Source organism: Bison bison, unplaced genomic scaffold (assembly GCF_000754665.1).
Source record: "Bison bison bison isolate TAMUID 2011002044 unplaced genomic scaffold, Bison_UMD1.0 scf7180017864145, whole genome shotgun sequence".
Classification (NCBI taxonomy): Eukaryota; Metazoa; Chordata; class Mammalia; order Artiodactyla; family Bovidae; genus Bison; species Bison bison.
Window position 1 is genome coordinate 7,875,162 of NW_011494717.1, and position 25,592 is coordinate 7,900,753.

General features: G+C 36.1%; 1 protein-coding gene across 4 annotated transcripts in view; it reads right to left on the reverse strand.

Moving 5' to 3' along the window:
* ASXL2 (additional sex combs like transcriptional regulator 2) overlaps positions 1–25,592 on the reverse strand; it is a 109,421-nt gene that overhangs the window by 34,872 nt on the left and 48,957 nt on the right. For 3 of the 4 annotated variants that reach the window (XM_010840578.1, XM_010840582.1, XM_010840577.1), the window contains 2 exons: positions 5,220–5,328; positions 1,456–1,606 (listed from right to left, as the gene is read on the reverse strand). In XM_010840578.1, the coding sequence (XP_010838880.1) occupies positions 1,456–1,606; positions 5,220–5,328 (260 nt within the window). Of the gene's footprint in view, positions 1–1,455; positions 1,607–5,219; positions 5,329–25,592 lie in introns of those variants that run through there. The other variant, XM_010840581.1, reaches the window with a different exon arrangement.

Here is a 25,592-nt window from a genome sequence, read left to right on the forward strand (position 1 = left end):
CACTACTGACTGGGATTACTTTTAAAAAATACATATCAAGAATACTGAGTATTTCCCTGGTGGTCCAGTGGTTGAGAATCTGCCTTGCAATGCAGGGGACGTGGGTTCAGTGCCTGATCAGGGAACTAAGCCCGTGCACTCTGGAACCCATGCACCACAAATGGAGTTTATACACTGCAGCAGAGATCTTGTGTACCACAACTAGGAAAGACCCTACACAGCCAAACAAATAAATCTTTTTTTTTTTTTTTTAAAGAATGTTGGTCACAGGTCCCAATCTTGCCTTGCCTTTATTCCATTTGTTCATAACACTTAGGGTCTGGGCTGTTCTCTAAGTGGTTGTGATCTTAAACCTAAGACCCCCTGGTTTCAAAATTTGTCCAAATAACATGTGTAGCAGCTGCTATGAGAGAACTCAGATAACACAACCAGTTATCTAAATTTTCTCCAAGAGTAATCCACACATTAACACAGAAATGGTAATAAACCTGATGACTTTTCTGATACAGTTCAAAAATCAATAGCTCTACTAGCACTTAACATTGAGTCAATTATTCTAATAAGTGTAACTCTAAATTCTAGATTCAAAGACAACTCACCTACAACTGAAACCTAAGAGGATATCCAAGCTAGGGAAATTCTTGGATGTCTATTTTGCTCTGGCATATCACTACATCAGTCCTTATAAAGTAACCAGCATGAGCTGGCTTAAAATCTGTCCTGCCATATATGGCTCAATTTACCAATACTGGGGTAAAAATGATTTTGCCTCTTCAAAAAGACTGTTGAAAAAGAAGCTACAGATAATTAGCAAGACTAGGTAATAAAATGTATCTCTAAGTGGAAAATTCATCCCAGGGAAGCTGCAGCAACAAAGATGTTATTCTCTAAAAAAACAGTTTGGGGTAAACTATAAAGCAGAAACCAAGCAGGAGATGAGGGCAAAGACTAGCAGACTAAATTTAGTCTTTGCTAGTAGAAATGAAAAGCATTCTTTTCCTAGTAAGGAGAGAGCTGTTAAAGCAATTAAGTCCTCAAATTTTAGAAGAGAGTATTAAAGAGGTAAATAACATAATAGCATCCTAAGAAGGGTTACAGGTAGCCAAGAGCTGAAAATAAACCCAGGTAAAAACCTAGAGTTGTCCAATGTGATGGCGACTAGCCACATGTGGCTATTTAAATTCAGGTTAACATAAAGTGAAAATTCAGTTCCTCTGTCACACTAGCTATATTTCAAGTGCTCAAAAGACGCATGGTGCTAGTGACTACTTTGTTGAGTTGTACAATATAGATGTAGAACACTTCCATCACTGCAGGGAATTCCATGGGACAGTACTGATCTAACTAGTAAAGGAAAGGGAATAACCGAGCCGGGGTCTAGAAGAAGAAGAACTATTAACCAGGGCGTTTATCCTACAGCATTCAGTCCTGTATTGAGGGGTCAGGTGGATTTACCTTTCCTTTTCCACCTGCTCTTTTTTCCCTCCTTGTTGCTGCCACCATCACTGCTGCTGCTGCTGTTCTCAGAACTCTGGGAATCTGACTGACCATCACTGCTTTCTTCTGAACCTTCTGAAAGCTCTTTCACCCCATCCGGCACATCTTTCTGAAAATGTAGGCATCCAATTAGGATTAATCATTACCATTTCAGCAAACAGGAATTAAATTTCTGATATGCATTATTGTGAGTTGCAATTGTGCTGATTATTTTTTAGGATTGTAAGATTCAGTAGCAGAACCAGCAATTTCTGATTCCTGTCACCTCTCTTCTTTGTGTAGAATTAGCTACTGTTTGCTTCTATACTCAAAGATAAAAATTATACATGACAATCTTATGCACGTACAACACAGAGCCTTAGACAAAAACTTGCTATATATAAGTCCAGGTAAATGATGAAATGAAATCTATAAAAGGTACACAATAACAATTTTTAAAAATGTAAGCATACCCATCATTCATATAATGTATATATATTTGTGTGTATATAAGTGCCCTTATGTATTACAAATTCAATTAAGAGTCTGGACAGCAAGAAAGAGATGGCAATTATTTGAATCTATTTGGTTCCAAAAATTCGCTAGCGTAAGTAGCAAGAGTCAAATATAAAAGGAATCATTAAAAAAAAAAAAAATCGTTGAATCTTTGGTTTCTGCACTGCATAGTGAGAATGCTAATCACAAACGATTCCTGTGTCAGCCACAGTATGATAGATATAACAGGGAAGCTGTAAAATTAAGAATCTAGGGTTTGAATTTTGGCCTTATCTTCTCCTAATGATGCAGCTCTGGGCAAAGTCTTAAACGCTCATGCCTCAGCTTCCCTGTAAGATGAGGTAATAGTACCTACCTTAAAAGATCATTCTGAGATTAAATGTTAATAAATGTAAAATGCTTAGTACAGTGCCTAGCATATGATAAGGTTCAACAAATATTAGCTGGCTGCTATGTATTTATATAGTATATAAAATATAAATACATTAGTGAATGTTAAGTTATAAAACTAGGAATGATTCTTTTTTCCTCTGAATATATTTTCTGTTTTCCCACATAATTTATTTTTATTATCAGATCAAAAATAATTTTGACACATGACCATTCTACCTACAACTGGCACTCACAACATTATAATCAAGGCAGTAATCTCTGGGGGCTTCCCTTTTGGTTCAGTGGTTAAGACTCTGAGCTTGCACCAGAGGGGGCATGGATTTGATTACTGATGGGGGAACTAAGATCCCACATGCCGCAGGGTGTGGTCAACAACAAAAAAAAGAAGACAGCAACCTCTGATCTGGTAAGGAATTGTTTTTTCTCACTTATGTTTATACTCCAGTGCCATTTCACATGTTATACATTTTCTAAAAATACATATCCCTTATTTTTCTATTCTTTCTTTCAAAATGCAGGAAACTTTTACAGATTAGTTGCCAAAGAGACCTCTTGATCCATAAGTTCAACAAATACTTTAGTACAAATATAACTATGTTCCTAAACTTGTGATACCTCCAGGATCAACTCACACCCCACATCTTAGAATCACTGCATCCGTTCATTTACTCCCAAGAGTTCACATTTTATTTCTCTAATGTTCCTTGCCTCCATCTTTTAGCAGTCTCATGAAAAATGTTAGTCGCTCAGTCGTGTCTGACTCTTTGCGACCCCATGGACTATAACCTGCCAGGCTTCTCTATCCATGGAATTCTCCAGGCAAGAATACTAGAGTAGGTAGCCATTCCCTTCTCCAGGGGATCTTTCTGACCCAAGGATCAAACCTGGTCTCCCACATTGCAGGCAGATTCTTTACCTCTGAGCCACCAGAGAAGCCCCAATCACTCTCATAGTACAGCCCAGTTATCACTTCTAAACAATCATAACCATCTTTTTGACAAGTTTCCCTGCTTTATTCTTAAGTGTATCCTAACTGAATTATCTTCCTAAACATGGATTTGATCATGCTATTCTCCTGAAAGCCTCTGCCACTTCCTCAACACATGACTACTCTCCCTCCTCCTCTCTCCAACTCCTCAGTCAGGTTTTCAAAAGCCTCCAAAGTGTGTTCTTCACCTAACATTTACCCCACCCCGACTCCTTACCACACCAACCCACACACAGATTATGGTCTAACCACTCCAATTTACTCCCAAGTCCATTCTGAATCCTTTTATCTGTGCCTCTGCTTAACCTATCCCCTTGTCCTGGAAGGCCCTTCCTCCCATTACCAAAGTTCAACTCAAATTTTACAACTTTAAAATAGCAAAAATAAAAACAAAAACTTCTAAATTCCTTTACTCAAGATGAATCTTTATTTCTCTACACTGTAACAGCACTTTATAGCACAGTACATTCTGTCACTAATTATTTTAGTAACTATGTGAGATTTAAGAGATCAGGAACCTTAATTTATCCTTCTTTATAGCCTCTATGTGTCCAGTACAGAGTAGGCATTTAATAAATATTTTTAACATATGGGAGGTCTACAACAGCTCAAACCTAAAAGAAACATAGAAAGCTCCATGTGGGCTAGATCCCTGTAACCCCAAGAAGTTGAACAAGGTGTTTTAAAAGAAGGTATTAAAGGTGAGTTAGATCTTTTAAAAATTAGCATGCTACACACAACCACCAAGCACAGTGATGACTACAGCCAAAGCTAAAAAGGTAAGAGGGGAAAAGAGTTGCACACACATGTGGACATAAGTCACTGATGATAAATTTCCTTTGAGAAATAACGCTCTCCTCAATCCATCTGGATAGAGAGGGCTTAACCACACCTTCATATCAAGGGTGATCATGAACCTAAGGGCAGCCATCAGAAGATTCAATACATTTGGCAAAGGTGATTGTTTAGGTACAGGCACTTGCGCCAAGCCATACCAATTAAGCTACAACAGAACTAACTAAAAGGGCTCCTGCTTCAGTTTGTGAGACTCTTTCCCCTCAGGCTTACAGCGTGCAGAATGGGGCTTGGGAGTGAAGTCATGTAGATGAGAAGGCCTGCCTTAGAATGAAGCCAAAAGAAAGTGGAGAGACCCATTTCTGATGACAATCATTTGAGCTCCTGAATTCAGGCTGAGTTTCCCTAAAACTTTGAGCTACATGAACTAATAAATTCTCTGTTTTCCTCAAGTTCATTTGAGTTGGTTGTTCTGTTTATAACTGTAAGGACAATAATAAGTCAAGATCCCTTTTTAGTGCAGGAATTAGAAATTAGCAAGCTTGTTATGGTAAAAGAAAATGGAAATTCAGTCAGATCTGAGTTCATATTCTGGCTCTAATACTATCTGGCTAACACTGGGCAAGAAAATCCAATCTTCTGAACTTCGGCTTTCTCCATTATAATAAAGAAATAATAATCACAATTCTGAATTGTAACGGAGAATTAAATGAGAAAGTAGTATAAAGCATTAAAGCTATATGCTCCACGGTAACACTCATTATTATTTAAATGATGTGAGGCCCTTTAAAGTCACTGGAAGTAATTTTCAATTCATCCTTTCAAAATAATATTGTGGCAGAGAATGAAGTGAAGTTACTTCTCCAATCTATCTACACATGGCTACAGATTAATTAAAGAAAAAAGTACTGGACATGGGATTGAAATTTTTACTTCTTCTTGAAAGTAAGCTCTTCAAGAACAGAATTCTGTCTCTACGATTCAAGTATTATTTATATACAGTCACTTCCTGTTTTCACTTTTAAAATGACTCCCTAACAAAAATATTTACCTTCAAAGTATATACTCCCATTCTACCTGGAACCTTATAGAAGATGCCTTCTTCACCTCGGGAGTTTGTGTGCAGCATGGCATTCAGACATGCAAGAGGGGAAGTTCCACTGTCAAAAAAACAAAACAAAATGAACACAATGATTAGTTTCTAATTAAGATAAAATTAATGGATCAACACTCATTTGACAAAACACATTTTTAAGTTGCTTCAGTCGTGTCCGACTCTGTGCAACCCCAGAGACGGCAGCCCACCAGGCTCCCCTGTCCCTGGGATTCTCCAGGCAAGAATACTGGAGTGGGTTGCCATTTCCTTCTCCAATAAACTATAAAAAGTCTATAAATCTAGAGAGGTGACCATGGAGAAAATGGATGTAAAATTAATTCCCAGATATCTAAAGAAAAAATAATTTTATAATTTTCTTAATCCCAAGTCAGCATCTAACATTTAAGTCAAGAAAAATTTCTCTCACAGAAGTATCACAAAAGCATTCTGTAAAGATTTTATTTTACCTACAATTTTATTTGTTAACACACTTCAATAAAGCTGAAAAAAAAATTTTTTAATATATTTCGCTTAGCACAAGCCTGTTCAGAAGTAAACAGGGAGGAAAAAGAAAACACAAAGAGAAATAAACAATATTAATCTCCTTCCATACTGCTGTACCAGAATGAACGTTAGTCATGGAAAGAACATATTTCCATGGCCTTTTTTAAACCAAGATATAATTGACATAAAATATTACATTAGTGTCAAATGTGTAACATAATGATTCCATATTTATCTATATTATAATGGTTTCTTATATTTAGACCTATCATAAGATCACTTAAAAAGACATAAAACAGGCTTTGGAATATTCATCTTCTATGTAGAAACTTGATTAAAAGTTTACTAATATGTTGTTGTCTATTCACTAAGTTGTGTGGGACTCTTTTAAAAGCAACCCATGGACTGCAGACTGCCAGGCTCCTCTGTTCACGAGAATTTCCAGGCAAGAATACTGGAATGAGTTGCCATTTCCTTCTCCAGGGATTCTTCCCAACCCAGGGCTCAAACTCACGTCTCCTGCATTACAGGCAGATTCTTTACCACCGAGCCACCAGGGAAGTTAATATACATTTATCATATTTTCTGGAGTTTTAGCTATATAATAAATTATCTGTAGAAAAGTTATATATAACATTTTCCTTTCTAATTGCAATCAATTCATTTTCCTAAATGGAAATGTGTGGCATCCTACAGGATAGAGCAAACTTTTGACATAAGAGAGAAAACTCCAACACCACAAAAGAAAACCTTAATAACTAAATAAAAAATAAATATTTCTGTATAGCAAAGTAATATCATCAACAAAATTACACAAAACATACAAAGCTAGAATAAGTAACTGCAAAACAAATGGCAGACAAAATAATGAATAATCCTAAGAGAGCTTCTTTTAGGAAAACACAAACAACCAATTAGAAAAAAATGGATTAAGGATATGAACGTGCAGTATAAACGGCCAACAGAATACATGAAAAGCTGCCCAAACCTAACAGTGATTAAACAAAAACAAATGAAACTGAGACACCACTGGTCAGACTTGGAGAAATCAAATATAGTCAAGTCTCTGTTGGCAGTACTGTACTAGCGTCCGTTTCCTGGCTTTGATATCATACTACAGCTATATTTAAGAGGCTACTACTGGAGGAAGCAGGGTGAGGTACACACGGGACTATTCTTATAATTTCCCATAAGCTTATCATTACATTTTAAAAAGTGAACTGATAAAACCCATTGCTGGTAAGATTACAGGAAAATGAGCACTCTTAAAGACTGCTGGTGGGACTGAAAACTGCCACCCCCTATTCCCCACCTCAATTCCGTCCTAGGAAAGTAACATGGAAGTATCCACTAAAATTAAAACCATTAGGGGCTACTGATTCAACAACCCCACTTCAATCAATCCCCCCAAAATAAGACCACAAAGACCTACAAACATACATGCAAGGATTAACTTCAGCATTGTTAAAAGTGTCAAAGCACTGAAAATGACTTCAAAGTCAATAAAAGAATGGCTGACCATATGTTAGTAAGGTAACCAACAGGATATGAATCAATAACAGCTACGTTAACAGCAAAAACAGTGCTAAATTCCAGGAAGCATTCTGGTTAGACCTCACAACAATCCTTTGAGGTAAGCAAAATTATTACACCATTTTTACAAATGAACAAACGAATATACTGAGGTGTTAATAAGTAAGCTGGTTCAAGATCACATAGTGCTTTGTAAGTGGTGAAGACAAAATTTCAGTAAGAAGAAAGAAGCAGAAGAGGAAAGAAACTGCTTAAAAAGAACATATAACTAAGTAAAAAGAAAACATGCTATAATCTGTAGCTCAATAACCTATCTGGTAAAAGGTTTGCCCTAATTTTTGGTATTCAATTTCAGTATTAAGTACCCACTCTGTTTAGTACTGTTTATTAAGTATTCAATAAACTAGGGTCTGTGGCTCCAAGGAGGAAAGCTTTCTTGTTCAAAGTTTATCAGGACTGTTAGACAAGGGAACAAACGGCCACGGCACACTGCAACCAGTGCTGCCAATACAGATGCAAGTGCACGATCCCTGACCCCAAAAACTTAAGGCCAATTGCTTCAGACATAAAAATCTGGATTTTTGAAAGGCAACATGATATGCCATATACTATGTAACATCACCAGAAAGATCGGGGGCAGCAATCCTATAACCAAATACAGTAAAATACATGAATATTCACACGAAGTAGGAAAAACAGTTGAAGAGAATTGTTGACAAAGGGAAGTTTGGTACCAAAAGACTGAAAAACCTTTTTCAAGCATTTTGGATTTTGGCATTATGGAATGGAGATTGGAGGCTTGTACACACAGCACTTTAGGTCTGAGAGAAAGTAACATATAGTCTCATCTAGAGCTTAGTACCTAGAACCTAAAACAAAACAAACAAAAAAACACCAAAAAACAAACAAAAAACCCCAAGCCAACCAAACCAAAACAAAAAAATCTCTTACGGTAAAACCCATAAAATGAAAGTAAATGGCACACACATCTGGTGAAAAGATGTAACAGATACAGACACCACCATATTTTCCTCACAAATCTGGTGTAATTTTCCTTTGAAGGAAATATGAAAGTTTCAAAAACCCACAAGATATACAGAACACTAACACTGTTTAAAACAAAAATTTAGATCTGATTTCAGGAAAATATAAAAAACCAGAGAACCCTTGAAAAATTCATTTTTATGAATAATGAAGCAATGGCAGAGAAGTAAAATAGGCTACACTGCCCACGATGGCAGGAATATATCTTCAAGGGAAGTAACTCCAGAATGACGTAACTAAATAAAAATAACTGAGTAACTTGAAGGAACAGACAGCCCCTGCATGAGTGATAAAACCCTGGTACAGAGGAAATGAATACTGATGTCAAGTCAAGTAAGTATAATACGGGTTTGAAGCAGCTGAAGCAAGAATACCTCAAAAGATTATATAACTATCATGAGATAATTTAGTTTCTAATTTTTTTGGTCCATGTTTAAGAGATTGGGGTTGGAGTAGGGGTTGGGGGTTGGAGGATGGGGAGCATTTCTCAAGGAAAGGAGTAAGTGTAGTGCTATAATTTTATGCTGATACACTTCATGAAGGAAATATACCAAGATGCTTCATACACAAGGCCTAAGAACAGAAGTAACTTCAGTCATACTGCCAATAGCCTTATTTGATTCTCTCTGCAGTACAGGGGGTTAACAGTAGCCAGCAGGGCTGAAAGACCTGAGGCCTATAATTAACACTGCTCAGAGGAAACAAACATAGCAACTCATGAAAAGAGACCACTGTGTGGCCTAAGGAGCCAGATTTATATATTCAGACCAATCTTAGAGTTCAGATCTGAGTATATCATGGGCAAGTCAGTAAATATCCTTAATCTGCTCATCTGTGAAATAGAAGAAACACTATCTGCTTCATAATCTGTACAGAATCTTAATTACATATAGCAAGTATATGCAACAGAGAAGTGACTGAGTAACTGTGGTATTTACCTTCACTTATTTCCCACCCCAGTGTCATAATATTCCAGTGTTCCCTACCTATCTTAAGTGACAATAACTTCACTCACCCTCATCAATTCTCCACTCTGAAGCCAGTGACCTTTTAAAAATATGTATGATTGTGCCATCTCTGCCCAGCTGAAAATTGATCCATAATATCACAATGTGCTTAAAATAAAGCCCAGAATTATCAAAATAATCTGACCCCTGCAACACCCTCTCTGCTCTGGCCTACTCTAGTTTTCTTTTCATTTTGTAACTTACAATTCTTCTGACTTCTTGGCCTTTGTACTAGTTAATGCTCCTGCTTGCAATGATAACCCTCACCTTTTCTCTTAGAAGCTCCAATTAATTCACTCTTCAGATTTCAGCCTTAAGTACCTTGTTTATGGAAGCCATCTCAATGTATAGAATCAATACTTCTCCTAAATATATTTCATTTATAACTACACATATTGTCATGAAAAAGTTTTAATTTAACATGTGGCTCTACTGTAGACCAGCCAGATTCAATAGCATGTGATTTTCACTGAAGCTCTGGGAAGCAGATTCTCTCTTTTCTTCTATAGTCAAACCCCAAAGCATACAGGCTCCACCTGCAACTATGATGGATCAACCTGGTGAAAATGGAGCAAAAACGAAGGAAGTAGAGCCAAAATTCTGATCAAACTGCCAGAGCACCTGGATCAAGTTTTGCCAGGTATTTTCACTTTTATCACATGATTAATTTCCTTTAATGTTTAAGCCAGTTTACATTGCATTTCCTGTTATTTACAAATGAAAATATCGTAAATGACAAAGCATCTAGATCAAAAGCATTCATACTGACAGAGATATGAAAAGGATAAAGAAGAAAAATATAGGAGAATATTCAAAGGTGACAACTCCCTCCTATCAATGAGAAAATATTATGTGTATGAATCAACAGTGTATATTGAACGATGGAAGGAGAGGCAACATGCTACTCAACATGCACAGCCTAACTGACCCAAGATACTCCAAAATATTTATCTTAATTTTTTTCCAAATCTTGAACTTCAAGGATTAAGAATCAAGCTGAAATCTAGGCATGAAAAACAAAAGTGGGCAGAGTACATTACTGTTTTTAGGTAATCATTCACTCCCTCTATCAGGCCACCTTACAGTAAATAAAATGTATTTATTCCCTTGCCCCTCTTGGGCTTGGCCATAAGACTTGATCAATACAATGGTAACATAAATGTCAGAACCAGAGGCTAGCAGCTGCTTGCACAGTTTGACTTCCTCCTGATTGCCATGAGAGCAGGCCACTGATTTCAGAACCCACAGCAGAGAGCCAAGCCTAGGCAATAACTAATCTCCAGCTCTTCTAAAGACATGAAGAAGAAAAGGAACTATCTCTTGTTATAAACCACTGAAACCAAGACAGTTATGCAGCAAAAACTGACTGATAAGCCCAGTATAATGCAGGGAACATCTGCCTTCTTACCAATACTCAATGCCAGACAGTAAAAAAAAAAAAAAAATATATATATATATATATATATCTAGGTAGCTAGCTAGCTAGCTAAGATATCACTCAAACAAAGAAGTAATAGAAAAATATTAAGTCCATGAGAACTCAGGGAAAAGATCATCCATTAACTTAAATCTAGCCAAGAAAGAAAGAAAACTCAGGAGTGGAGAAACATTTAGAGGGGAAAAAAAAAGTTGGAATTATGGTGATAAAAGAGAAATGTAAATACTTTCTATTTTTTTAGCACGTGATAATGCACATTCAGAATTTTTCTATTTTCTTTTTCCTCAACTTCAGAGATCATTTAGAAATTAATACCCTAAATGAAGTATATTACTAATCTTCATGGAAAAAATCAGTACAGCAATTATCTTAGTTTCTTCAATTAAATGTGGTAATCAACCAGTGGTAATTCCTGGTTACTGAATTTCAGGTATTTTCCAGTGTTTATTTCTTCATTACTGATTGACCTGGTTTTGGCTATTAGGAACCATTTTTACAAAAATTTTATAGTAAATACTCTAAAATAAATGAATAAATTTTAAAACAATGTAACTTCTAAAAGAGAATAAGGCTCTTTTTCAAAATCACTTCCTTTGTTAACAGCATGCTAGTTAAAAGGAAAACTAGAACAGCAGGTAAAGGGGCATAGAGACTATACACAGATTGAAGTGAGAGACGTCCAAAGAGAAAAGACACATTGACTAGCAAGGTATTTGTTCACCGAGTACTAGAAGAGACACACTCAAAAACAGTCATTGATGCTCACAAATGCAAAGAGTGGGGATGTCTATGCGTAGCATTTAAAGATCAAGAGACAAGCCCAAGGTGAAGAAGCTGGGTGGGAGGATCCAGTGGTTTCAGAATGAGTGTGTTTAGTTCATTATCATCAAAACATTTAATCATTTCAATTATAGGATAGTTATATTTAGGGAGAAAATTAGCGATTCCCTTGAATAATATTAATATAAAAGCAATGACATTTTGATAACAACTTGAAAAGTTTGTTAAGTCAAAATACATTTTCAATTTTCAAATGTCTATTTTGATAAATGACTCATTATATCACAAACCTGTTTAGGCACCCATGCAAAAGACTTCTCTTACCTGTTTGTGTAGGGAGGGATTAAACTGCTACCTACTACTCAAGCAACAAAATAAACAAATACAGTAGAAAATAACCCAGAGAATAAACGAACAATCTATGGAGTTCATGCATGAACTCATAAGTGCTAAGTCGCTTCAGTCATGTCCAACTCTTTGCAACCCTATGGACTGTAGCCCACCAGGCTCCTCTGTCCATGGGATTCTCCAGGCAAGAATACTGGAGTGGGTTGCCATTTCCTTCTCCAGGGAATCTTCCTGACCTAGGATAGAACCTGCGTCTCCTACGTCTCCTGCATTGGCAGGGGGGTTCTTTACTACCAGCACCACCTGGGAAGCTCCAGTGAGTTCATACTAGTGTAAATAAAAGAACAAATCAATGAATGGGGGAGAATTCATTGCCATATAATTCTAACAAAAAAGAAATGATAGAATTAGAAAACCACCATGTGTGGCCACGACACTGCAGACAAGTATTATCAGTGGACATTCTGGTGGATATACTCTTAAAGGACCCCTAATTATCACCACTTCTACTCACCTCCTGTGTAACTCCCTCCCCATGATGTAGGCAGGACCTGTGACTTGCTTCTAACCAGCAGAATACAGCAGAGGGGGCAGAGCAGTAACTACATTACGAAAGACTGCAGTATTCTTGCAAGGTGACTCTCCCCTTGCTGGCTTTGGGGAAGCATATTAGGTTGGGGGGGCCCAGGTGGCAAAGAACTCAGGGCAGCCTTTAGCCAGCAGCCAGGTGGAAACTGAGGCACTCCATTTTGATAAATATAAAGGATCTGAATCCTGCTAGCAACCACACAGCTTAGAAGTGGTTCCTTCTCCAATCCTTCTCTTATTCTCAAATAAGAACCAAGCCCTGGTCAACACCTTGGCTAGTCTTGCAGAGAACCCAATGAAGCCATGCCCAGACTGCTGACACATACAAACTGAGATAATAAATGTGTGTTGTTTTAAGCTCCTAAATCTATGAATATGGTTAAGCAGCAATAGATAAATAACAATGAGATGCTAAAACTAGTAAGCAAAGACATAATGAGAAGCAAGGTATTTACACAGTCTCAAAGTATCTCCCTCTACACAAAAGATACTAATTACAAAGGGGAAAAAATTACACCTTTTTAATGGAAAACCACAGCAGACATCACATAAACTGAGGGACTGGAGTAATCAATCCAATATCCCAATAATGGGATAAGCTGAAATCACATACTTTTGGATATGATGTAGTGAAAATGACATATTTCTCTGACATTCTTGTCAAAAATGTACAACCTGAATCTAATCATGAATAAACATCAGACATACCTAAATTGCAGGACAGTCTACAAAACAGCTGTTCTGAACTCTAAAAAATGTAAAGGTCATAAAAGACAAAGACTAAAAGAATGTTCTTACATTAAAGGAGACTATAAAGATACATAAAAGCTAAAAGGAAATGCAATGTGTGATCGTGGATTGGGACATAAGCAGAAGAATTGTCAAATTTAAATAAAGTCTGTTGCTTAGAAAGTATTATATTAATATCTTGATTTTGACAATTACACTGTGGTTACATAAGAATATATTGCCTTTAGAAAGTATACTCTTGAAGTGTTTAAATGTAAATGGGGCGGCACGTCTACAATTTACTCTTACACATTTCAGAAACATCAACTAGACAGATAAAGTATATAAAATGCTTACATTCGTGCAACCTAGGTAAAGTAACATAAAAATTTTTATATACTGCTTTTTTAATTTTATTGTTTTTGCAACTTTTCTTAAGTCTGAAATTCAAATAAAAAGCTAAAAAATATGCATCATATATAGAAATCTATAAAAACAATATGCACCAATGAAAAAGTATGAAGTGCTGATAAATGCTACAATATGGTGACGGTTGTTGTTTAGTCACCAAGTCATGTCCGACTCTTTGCGACACCATGAACTGCAGCACACCAGGCTTCCCTGTCCCTCATCGCTCAGAGTTTGCCCAAGTTCATGTCCACTGCACCAGTGATGCCATCCAACCATCTCATCATATAATTTATGGTCTTTTGAGGTTAATCCACATGCTACAATATGGATTAACAGCAAAAGACCATAAATTATATGATTCTATTTGAAATGAAATGTCTAGAAATGGCTAACCAACAGAGACAGAAAGGAAATTAGAGGATGGCAGTGGAAACTGGTACTAACTGTATACAAGTATGAAAAATCTTATTGGGGACTACAGTGATAGTTGCACAACTCAGAGTCAAAATAGGTGAAATTTATGGCATGCATAATATACCTCAATAAAAGTTTTTTAGAAAAAGATGATGTGGAAAAGAAACTAACTTGATTTCTCATTCACTGAACATCTACCAAATAGTTACCATGTAACTGCACAGCAGTAAGTGCTGGTGATATAAAAAATAAAGTGGAAGTTTCCTAAGTACACATTCTTACCTTTTAATGTAAAAATAAATGAACTGGGACTGAGTGAAGCCAAATGATATGATCTCCTTATTTCCCAATGTGCACTCATACACACACACTATAGTTATCGTTTAATTTATGATTAATTAAGACTTCCCTCCCACCAGGGAGATGAGGCAAGTTGGTACACATTTCCCATGTCCAGTAATGTAAAAAATTTAGCCACAATTGCAATTTTGCTATCAACTTAAGAACTGAACAGAATCAGAAACTTAGGTTTAGATTTTACTAAAGATCTCTTCTAAAAATTAACTGATAATTTTTCCCATAACTAATCATGCCAAATTTCTGCACTGAAAGTCTGGACATTTTCACTATTGCTTTCTTTCATTTTCAGTTTCTTTCTGGAGCTTGAAGATACAAATAAAACTGTAAGTGAAGTCTGCAAAAGTATTCATAAATATATAAGGCCCATCAACTCTCAGTAAAAATCTTGAGCTTTTTTAATCTTGTCTGTAACTCTCCTAATTCTGAAGACCCTTATAGCACTCTTACCACTTGTTATACTGATTCTGTATCATCACACTGTAGGCAGAAATTTTTTTTAATTCACTCATATTTTTCTACAACCTTCTATCACTGCCTATACTTTAAATTTGACAGGGAAAAATTACCGTCTATAAAAGTTTAAAGAAGTAACCTCTGCTCATCCCCTCTCTACCTCAGCCATTTGTCTTCTTTCCTACAGTGGTTGTTTCTCCCACATTATATAAAAATGTATCCTACTCAAATTACAACAAAATCCTACAACTTTATTGTGGCAAAATATGACCCAGATGGTAAAGAATTTGCCTGCAATTTGGGAGATCTGGGTTCGATCCCTGGGTTGGGAAGATCCTCTGGAGAAGGGAATGGCAAGCCAATCCATTATCTTGTCTGGAGAATCACCATGGACAGAAGAGCCTGGCAGGCTATAGTCCTTGGGATCTCACGACTTAGAATCAGACACAACTTAACGACTAACACTTGTGCAGTTTCATAGATAACGTAAAATTTACCATCTCAACCACTTCTAAGTGTACAATTCACTTCCACTTAAGTTCATTCACATTTTTACAACACCAGGCTCCAGAACTCTTCTCACCTTACAAAACTACTCCCTATTTTCCCCCTACACCAGCCCCTGGCAACCACCTTCCTATTAATCCTTTCTGTCTCTATATAACTTATACTCTAGGTCTCTCGTGGAAGTGAAATTATATGGTATTTTCCCTCTTCTGTCTGGTTTATTTCATTTAGTATAATATCTCTGAAGTTCATTTCATGTTGTAGAATGTTAGAATTTCCTTCTTTTTAAGGCTGAAAAATATTCCATTGACTGTACATGCCACATTTTATTTATCCATTTGTCAATAAACATGAGTTGTTTCCACCTTTTGCCTACTGTGAATAATGCTGCTATAAACACTGGTGTAAAACGATCTATTCAAGTCCTTGCTTTTGATTCTTTTGTGTGTATTCAGAGAAGTGGAACTGCTGGGTCACTTTCACTTTACAAAACCATCTCTCAGGTGCAAACATCTACAGACAAGAATCAGGTAAAATCCATAGGCTGACAAGGAGCTTCACAGGTCATGAAGCCCATTTTCCTACACATGTTATATCCCCTCCTAAAACATCCTAAACAGTCTTTTGCACAAGCTTATAATGTGCTGGTGGAAACTCTCTGCGTTTCTAATTATTCATAAATTCTTCCTTAAGTTAAGCCAAATGCATCTTCCTCTAACTCCATTTATCAGTCCTGATTTTATGATGTAAATCAGTGGTCATCATGGTGGAAAATTTAGAAGGTTCTTTTCTTTCCTCTATGTGATTTTCTCTACTGTTTGAATTTGCTTAAATGACCTTGTAATAAACCATCTTTATAAGTGGAGAGGAAAAGAAATTATTTCTTCATTAATTCAGATGACAGCCCTTCAAGCACTTTAATAAGACTCTTCATGAAGCCCTGAAGTCTACTTTTTCAGATTTTTGGCCTCTTTTTTCCTCACTGGCATCCTCTCTCCAGCAACTAAGCTAAAGAAATCTAATATAATAAACTTCTACAATTCATCCTCAAAATTCACCAGTGTCTTCCAACATTTATTATCCCCAGTTCAAGCCCTTGGCAAAGAGCTTTAAATGACTCCAGTCTTATTTACTTATTCCTAGATACTCCACTTTGCAACAGACCACCCTGCCTTATCTCAACTTAAATCCTAATCTCTTGTTTATTTTTCTGTACTCCTTTCTACAGAATGGCCTTGTCAAAACTAGGACGTAATCAGCTTACCTATCTCTGACTCAACTATTACACACACTGTATTTTTCCTTCAAAGTTTAATATCCTGAATCTCAACAGGATTAAATAATAGACTCCTGAGTTTCAAAGTTAAAAGAGGTGTAAAATTATCTAGTTCCCCAAACAGATGCTTGAATAAACCCTATTTCAGGTCAATATTCGAAGAAGGAAATGGCAACCCACTCCAGTACTCTTGCCTGGAAAATCCCAAGAACAGAGGAGCCTGGTAGGCTGCAGTCCACGGGGTTGCTAGGAGTCAGACATGACTGAGAGACTTCACTTTCATACACTGGAGAAGGAAATGGCAACCCACTGCAGTGCTCTTGCCTGGAGAATCCCAGGGACAGGGGAGCCTGGTGGGCTGCCGTCTATGGGGTCGCACAGACTTGGACACGACTGAAGTGACTTAGCAGCAAGCAGCAGGTCAGTATTAAATGTGAAAAAACAATAAACTCGTAAGAATCTTTCACTCACATAATATACATACACACACACACTCATTACCCACATACTAACAAAAAAAATCAGCACTACATAACTTTAAAATCAACAGCTGATCTGTGGCATGCTTACCCTGACAGAGCACACAAAGCAAATTGAACACAACAGTGTCCTTATGATGGAAAATGGTGTGTTTAGAAATCATTAAATTAATAGTTTCAGTAGGCTTTAAATTCACTGAAACATTGTGTATGTACTCTTACAAACTCTTTCATTAAAACCTCTTGCTTGCTTTCCCTTGGTCATATTACCTGCAATTCTTCCAATGAGAAGTTCATCTGGGTGAACTACTAATCTACTTCTTAAAAAGAAATAAATGTAGGTTTTAAATGTAAAAAGTAGCATCTACTCATCTATTCTCTAGAGAACTAGTTTCTTCAAACTATTTTCCTTCCCAAACATGTTGTTAAATAAATGGAAATAAAACCCCTGGAGAGAGGGTAAGAGGGTATGCAGATAAACTTTTACACAGGCATGCTGGGAGGAGGAGGCCCAGTTGGGACCACAAAATGAGAAGTCTGAACAGGGCAGCAAAGGGCACAAAATAAATAAGAGAGCAATCTAGGAATAGCATAGAGAGGGAGGTCATAGAAACAAAAAGATCCTTCAGAAACTGTGTTTATACACTCTCTCTATCCTTTCAATACTTCACTGTAAATCTTCAGTCTCTTCACCTTCCTATTGTTGTCTTTTTTCCCACTATTGCTTTTCAAAAAGTGTAGCTTGTCCATTACCAGTAAGATATGAGCAAAATCATTTCAAAAGGCGGGGGGCGGGGGGGAAGAGTCCAGTGTTTCTGTGCTTTATTTTAAAGTAAATATACGGAATATAAAGTGCTTGACTCCTATCAGTCCACAGCCATTTCCTCTACTGGTTTCACTACAAGTTGCTTAAAAAGGTCACTCTAACAGCTACATATATAAAAGTATCAACTGCCTTTATTTCAGCTCATCAAGATACTAACATTTCTTAACTGGCTGGGTCAAGTTTCAAAAAAGCAGTATGTTTCTGAACTAAAGAAGTACAGACAGTCACATGTGAGTATATATTACTTGAGGTAAAAGAATTAGTATGGATAACAGAAACTGGAAACAAAATACTGGTCAACATAAGTTACGGAAACAGTCCTGAAAGAAATGAACTAGAGAAGAATAAAATTTTATCAGGTTTGATTAAGTACATCAGAAAGTAAGAATCTGTTGTAATTTTCTATCTCTGTTCTATTTGGTATTCTTGTTCATTTAACAGTAAAGATTACACACCTAAATGGGCTTCCCTGGTGGCTCAGTAAAGAATCTGCCTGCAATGTAGGAGACCCAGGTTTGATACCTAGGTCAGGAAGATCTCCTAGAGAAGGGAATGGCTACCTACTCCAGTATTTTTACCTGGAGAATTCCATGGACAGAGGAGACTTGTGGGCTACAATCCATGGGGTCGCAAAGAATCAGACACAACTGGGCAACTTTTACTTTAATTACCTAAATAGCTAAAGCTACTGATTACCATTATTCTCTGCTTTTAAACAAGAACTGTCACTCCTGACACTCATTCATATCGAGCTCTAGAGTTCTGAAACAGTAAACTGAAATACGTGAATTGTACCAATTCTTGGCATTTTCCAACTCACAGAAGTAACTTAGAGTTATGGTAAAGCTCATATAGGAAAATGTGGATACGTGATAAATCACATGTGTATACTGTAATACCCAGAGCAAACACTAAGACAATTATGCAGAGACACAAAGAAATGCAGTATAAATAAGCTAATACAGAATCCTAAAAATAACCCATGGCAAGGCAAGAAAAGAAAAACAGAACCAAGAAGCAGAAGAAACAAATGGAAAAACAACAGAATGGTAAGCATAAACTCTAAAATATCAATAATTATCTTAAATATGGCATAAATATACAAATTAAAAGGCAAAGATAGGCAGAGTGAATTAAAACACATACATACACACACACACACCCACATGCACACCTACATACATAAATGAATATAAATAAAGCCAGGCAGATTGTATCAAAAGCAATATACTCCTGATACTGTACTGTGGTGATGCACAACGTTACCACTGGGAGAATCTGTATAAACAGACAGTTCTTACAATTGTTGGGGCTTAAGTTTTTCTGTTGTACTCTTATCTTCTACAGTAAGCCATGTCGTGGACATTTGTTGTCTCTGCCTAGTCAATATATTCTCTCTTCCTCCGGAAAAGAACATGCAATCTTGCTTTGAGGAACTATGCCCTACCCCACTGGAAATAGTCTTTGTAGGACTGTCCATTAAGATGTCTCACCATCCCTGGACACTAGGCCAGTCTTCCTTGAATTTTTAACCTCGAGCAAAGTAGACATAGACTAATTCATCCCAGCTGGAGGGCCCTGATGAGCCCATCCTTCAAGTGTCAGCTGCCTGATCTAACTTAGTTCTCTAAATTCCAGAGCCTGTTTCTTTCCTCTGAAACTGTTAGCTACCCCATATTCAAATAAATCTCATTTTGATAAAGTTATTCACATTTGGTTCCTATTATTCATACCAAAAGAATTTAACCAAGTATAAGACCCCCTCAAAAAAACAAAATTTTTTCTTGCCTATTTAAAATTTTTTTAAATTATAATTTTAACTGTTTGTATGACCTGAAATAAGGTTTCCTCCATAAACTAAAATTCAAAAATGAATAATTTCTTATAAATAAAATTAATGGAATAGAAATTAAACTGGAATTAAAAAGATCTACTATGCTCTAACTAAAAGCCAAACATGCCATGTCCTAGTGAAATGAAAACACATGGATGTGGTTCCTACTGTCAAGTGTCGCAGGCATATAACTCCTCTAACATGGGAACTGTTGTAACAGAGGTGTATCTAAAATGGGAGACAAAAAGCCAATTCAGTGAAGACTCAGACTAAGAATTTTAACCTGTTTTGGGCCTGGTTTAAGTGTCATTCCTTTAAAGGATTTACCAATCAGTTCAGTCATGTCCGACTCTCTGTGATCCCATGGACTGCAGCACGCCAGGCTTACCTGTCCATCACCAACTCCTGGAGCCTACTCAAACACATGTCCATCGCATCGGTGATGGTGAATTTTAACCTGTTTTGGGCCTGGTTTTAAATAAGTGTTATTCCTTTAAAGGATTTACCAATACTCTCTCTAAATCAGTAAGAGCATAAACATACATTTTCAATCTTACAGCCATACAGAAAGTGTTAGCTCACACATTTCCAACCTCTTAAATATTTTCATTATTAGTCTGTAGAATTTTAGGTATTCCAATGCTAGAAAGTCAAATAATCATCTTGAAACTAAATGTAGACTGAGTTTTTAAAAGTATAACCAATGATTATTACAAATTATAAAGAACAACAAAAAAGCATATACAACCAATATTTACACATTAATATCACTCTTAGTTTCTAGACTAATTAGTTTTATAAAGTAAACATCATGCATCCAAGAGTAAGTTCAATTAAACTTGTAAAAAAAAGAGTGCTTTATAACTGTATAATACTTCTTTAGAATAAAGTAATTCTTACCTTCTGGAGTTGGAATGCACCCCAAGAAAATCAAAGAAGGAAAAAAAAAAACAAAGAGCTTTTAATTTTTCTTTACAAAGCAACAATTAAGCCAAAAAAATAAATTCTCCCTTCCCTTCCCAACAATATCCGTAATTCTTCAAATTAGTACTCTCCCCCATACTTTGCTATATAAAACATTAATTTCTTTAGAATTTACAAGTTTAGTCTCAAATATCAGTGTCTAAAATATATCAATTAAAGAGTCTAAATCATTTAAGATAACAATTGCAGTACCTCAATTATGTGGCAGAGTAAAACTATTACAGCAACTTAAAGTTAAATGTGGATACACTGAATATACCCCATTCTTTGACATCCTTCCCATGCATTTCAAATTTCAAGGAACCATCATAAAGCAATCACCTATAGACTCTAAGGTTTATTAGCATCCCTTTGTTCCATAATGTAACTAACTCATTATGAAGCTAAATAATAATAGATAAAAATACTCTTTTAATATCCAAGTTTTTTGTGTTTTATTAGTTTTTTTCATAATTAATCCTTCTGACATCCCTACAAGGTATGTGGGCTTGGAAGCAGACTAAAAATTAGGAGGTAAAGAAAATACAGGCTGAACTCAAAGGTATCAGCTAACCTTAGATAAATACGGTATCAATTTAACTAATAATAATCTTTATTCTTAAACTGAGCTTCTTCTAGTGAAATCATCTCAAGGCAATTCAGTTTCACAGTTAAATTATCTGCTCTGTGGCGATGATTTCTGCCGCAAAGTAGTAGAGAATCTTCATTTCCCTTGCTATACACTTTTATATAAGAGGTGAGAAAAAAATTTAGGTAATTGGATTAGTTTTTGGTGTGAAGTGAACTAAAACATATTTAAATACCACGTGAGGAAGAGTATTTTGCACATAAGTAAATGAATTCAATACTAATCAGATACAATCAGGACTCCTCCCAAGAGGTAACATTTTAATCTGGAAGATGTTTATTAAGCATAATTTTTGCTAGATGGTTCCCAGAGAGCTTTACAGTTCTAACTCTGAAAGGGCTTGCTTGGGATACAAGACTGAAACACAAGAAAAAACTCCCTGTAGGTAACAATTTTGAGCTCTGTAAGATAACACTATAAAGATCTGTTTAAATGTTCCTATAGGAAAAGTTCTTTAAAAAGGTACTGGCCCTATGAGGGGAAGGGATAGTCACAGAGTCGAGATCAACAAGTACACACTGCTCTATTAAAATGGATAACCAACAAGGTCCTACTGCATAGCACAGGGAACTTTGTTCAATGTTATGTGGCAGCCTGGATGAAAGAGGAGTTTGGAGAAGAATGGATACATGCATATATACGGCTGAGTCCCTGTGCTTTCCACCAGAAACTATCACAACATTGTTAATCAGCTATACTCCAACATAAAATAAAAATTTAAAAAAACCTACTGGCCCTTTGAGAAGACAAGTTATTATAATGGCTGGAGTTTTTACTTCAAATTCTTCCAGAGACCAATTTACAGTTAGATAGCCACTAACCTAATGTTCTATGATAGCACATGGTGTAAGTTTTATTTGAAAAACAATAAAGCAAATATACTAGTCAGAGGGAAGGGAGAATGATAGATGAAGAGGCAGTATATACTAAAAAAAAAAAAAAGAACAAAAGTCAGCAGTAAGCTTGACTTTTTGTTTCACTGAGGCTAATTGTGCTACCCTGGCCAAGTCTCAATCTCCATGGGCCTTAATTCTTCAATAATAAAATGAGATACAACTGTAATATCCTAATTATCTTTTCCAGCTGTATCATTCTATGACTGAAATCATATGACTGTTTTTGGGAAAGAGGTTGGGAGAGGGAGAAGAGGATGAGGAATGCAAAAGAGAGTACCCCTTCAAGAGTATTATTAATCAGAGGCATAAAGCTGTAAAATAGAACTAGACAGACTCCTTTTGTAAGGAATGCACATCTAAGTAACTAACACTTAAGTCTTCCTTTCCAGTCTTCCTCCATAAAGAATCAATGCTTTTAAATACTTCCCAACTTGTTTCAGAGGCGGCAAATCAGCAATGATCAACCTAATTTAAAAGCTAGGCAGTTGGCTATGCTCATTTATTAGCTGTACAATTTACCCACTCACACCAATTTTACGGTGTAAAAGATTCAAATTCATACAGGCCTCACCAAAATTACTATTATATATCATGAACCCTTGGGCTCACTTGGGACCACTCATAAATGGTCTCAGAAAACACTAAATCTGTGGATAAAAAAATTCATGAATACCCAGAATCTTTTAAATTTCTCTTTCCTCTTCTACTCATGAATGGAAAGACCAAAAAGCAAACAACCAAAAACTAGTAAAAAGAATGGGTCTCAGGAAATGAATACTATTTTCTTCTTTCCTAAAAACTCTTTCTTTACTAGGTGATATACTGATAAAAAAGAGTCAAGATAATACAGCCAACAGAATGAGCAAAGCTGGTAAAAGAATTCGGGGGTGGAGGGGCAGTTATTAAAAGCAATGGCTACTTTAGAAGGAAAGCTTGAAATCCTAAATTCACCGCTGTAAAAGCACATTTGTAAATAATAATGGCAGCCACAGGGGATAGGCAAAGAAAATTTGTACAAAAGACTAAGGATAGAAGTAGTAAAAAATGGTAACATTTTAAGGGTTAGCCAGAATGTTCTCAAAGTATACATAAGCACTTGATTTATGTACTATGTACTATTCTGTATGTTTTATCAATAGTATGTATGCATAATGTCCATGTTTAGTTGGTCTGTTTTTAAAAACAAAGCAGAATATCCAAATAGCACATAGTCTCTCAAGTTCCTATGTGTTAAGTACATACTGGAAGTAATAAAATATCTGAAATTAACCCTGAAACAGCCTGCGGCGAAGGAACTATTTATAATTTATGTGGTAGATACACACTTTTTAGTGTGGAATTTTCCAAAAGTAAAAATATACATTAAAAAACTGTCTTCAGTACCTAACTTATAAACCTAGACTTGAAAAAGAATTTATTTTTAGATTCTATAACATACCTGGAACTATTTATTCAACAACATCCAAAAAACAGATACCTACTCTACAGCTCCAGTCATCACTACCTTTTTTTTAAACTGCTGTCTTAACACGTATAACAAATCATTCCCCACACTTGAACACTTCTCCTCACCCCTCATAATGTTCAAAACTTCTTTTCTGAATCCACTAAATATGCTCACTGGATTCTTTACTAATTAACCCCCTTCACTTTCCCAGTTTATTCCTCTGTTCTTCCTCCCTATGGTAAATGGCAGCTGTACAATCAAGGAATCCTAGAAATAATTTTTCATTTCTCCCTTCCTTATACCTCCCATATCTAATCCATTAGCAAGTCCTGAAACATGATCTCAAATCTGTCTGTTCTCTTCACCCTAATCTAAACCACACCATATCTTGCATAATCTAGTAAAAGTCCTCTTTGTCTCCTCAATCCCTTCAACTCTCAAAATGCTGCAGCACACCCTTCATAAATTATATCTAAATATCAGACTACATGTCTTGTAATTTTCAGATGTAAATGTTTCAGGGTAGGCTTAGTATTTCCATTTGGACAGAGCCATGCTTAACCATGCCAATGGACTCACACTGGTTTACTGTGTTCTATTCACATCCACTTACTTATTTGGTTTTGGAAAAGCCAGGCTCCAATTATAGAACTAGTTGACACTGAGGTTCCAAACACCTAGTCATAAAACACCTGTGTTAAATGGCCTACACCAAACTGTGACAACCCCCCTTACTGCAATTTAAAAATGACTGGAAAACAAAGGTTACACCAAAATCTAGAATTCCATTCAAAGCCAAAGAAAAACACCAGGATTCTCCAACTCGAAATTTGTGGTTCACCATGGAAGATTCCATGAATTTAAAGCTCAATCCAATTTCACGATTTAAAATTGACTAGGACTTCTGGTACTGGTGAAGACAAAGCAGGCCCACAACAGCCAGCCTATCTGCCTGTTACACCAAAAGACTGTAGACAAAAATATAAAAAGCAACTTTTACAAAAACACTTGTACATGAGTACAAGTAACATTATTACTTGTTCATAGTAACATTATTCATAATAGCCAAAAAGTAGAAACAACCAAATATCCATCAACAGATGAATGGGTAAATAAAATCTGGCATATGTATATAATGGAATATTATTTGGCAACAAAGGAATGAAGTACTGATAAATGCTACCATATGAATGAGCCTTCAAATTCATCATATATGAAAGAAGCCAGTCATAGAAGACCACATATTCTATAACTTCATCACACAAAATATCCAAAATTGGCAAATCCATGGAGACAAAAAGCACATTACTAATTGCCTAGGGCTGGGACAGGGGGAGAGTTGCAGGGGACAAGGAAGGGGAGTGGCAGCTTATGAATACAGAGCTTCTTTCCAGGGTGATGAAAGTGTTTTGGGTAAGTAAACTTTAAAAAAAAAAAAAACACCTGAGCTGTATGTTCTAAAATGTAGACCACAATGGTATGTGAACTATATGTCAATTTTTAAAATTATCTCAACAAAATGATAAAGTATAGCAGAGATGTAAATGTAAACTCCCAACATTTGAGTTTTTAAAGTTAATCACACAGTGGTGTCTTGGGTTGTGCCCTGAGACAGGTAAAAAGGCCATTTGAAAAAAAAAAAATGGCAAAGTCTGAATAAAGTCTAGAGACTAAAAAAAAAAAAAGCAACTACTTAAAACACTGAAAATTAAGATAGCTGGCACGCTGGGAAGTCAAACCTAATTCACATGAGATCATACAATATAAAATTTACCATTACCCACAGAAGGGTGGGCTTGCCCTTGGCTTAAGAAATAATATCACTAGGCCCTATGACGGAGA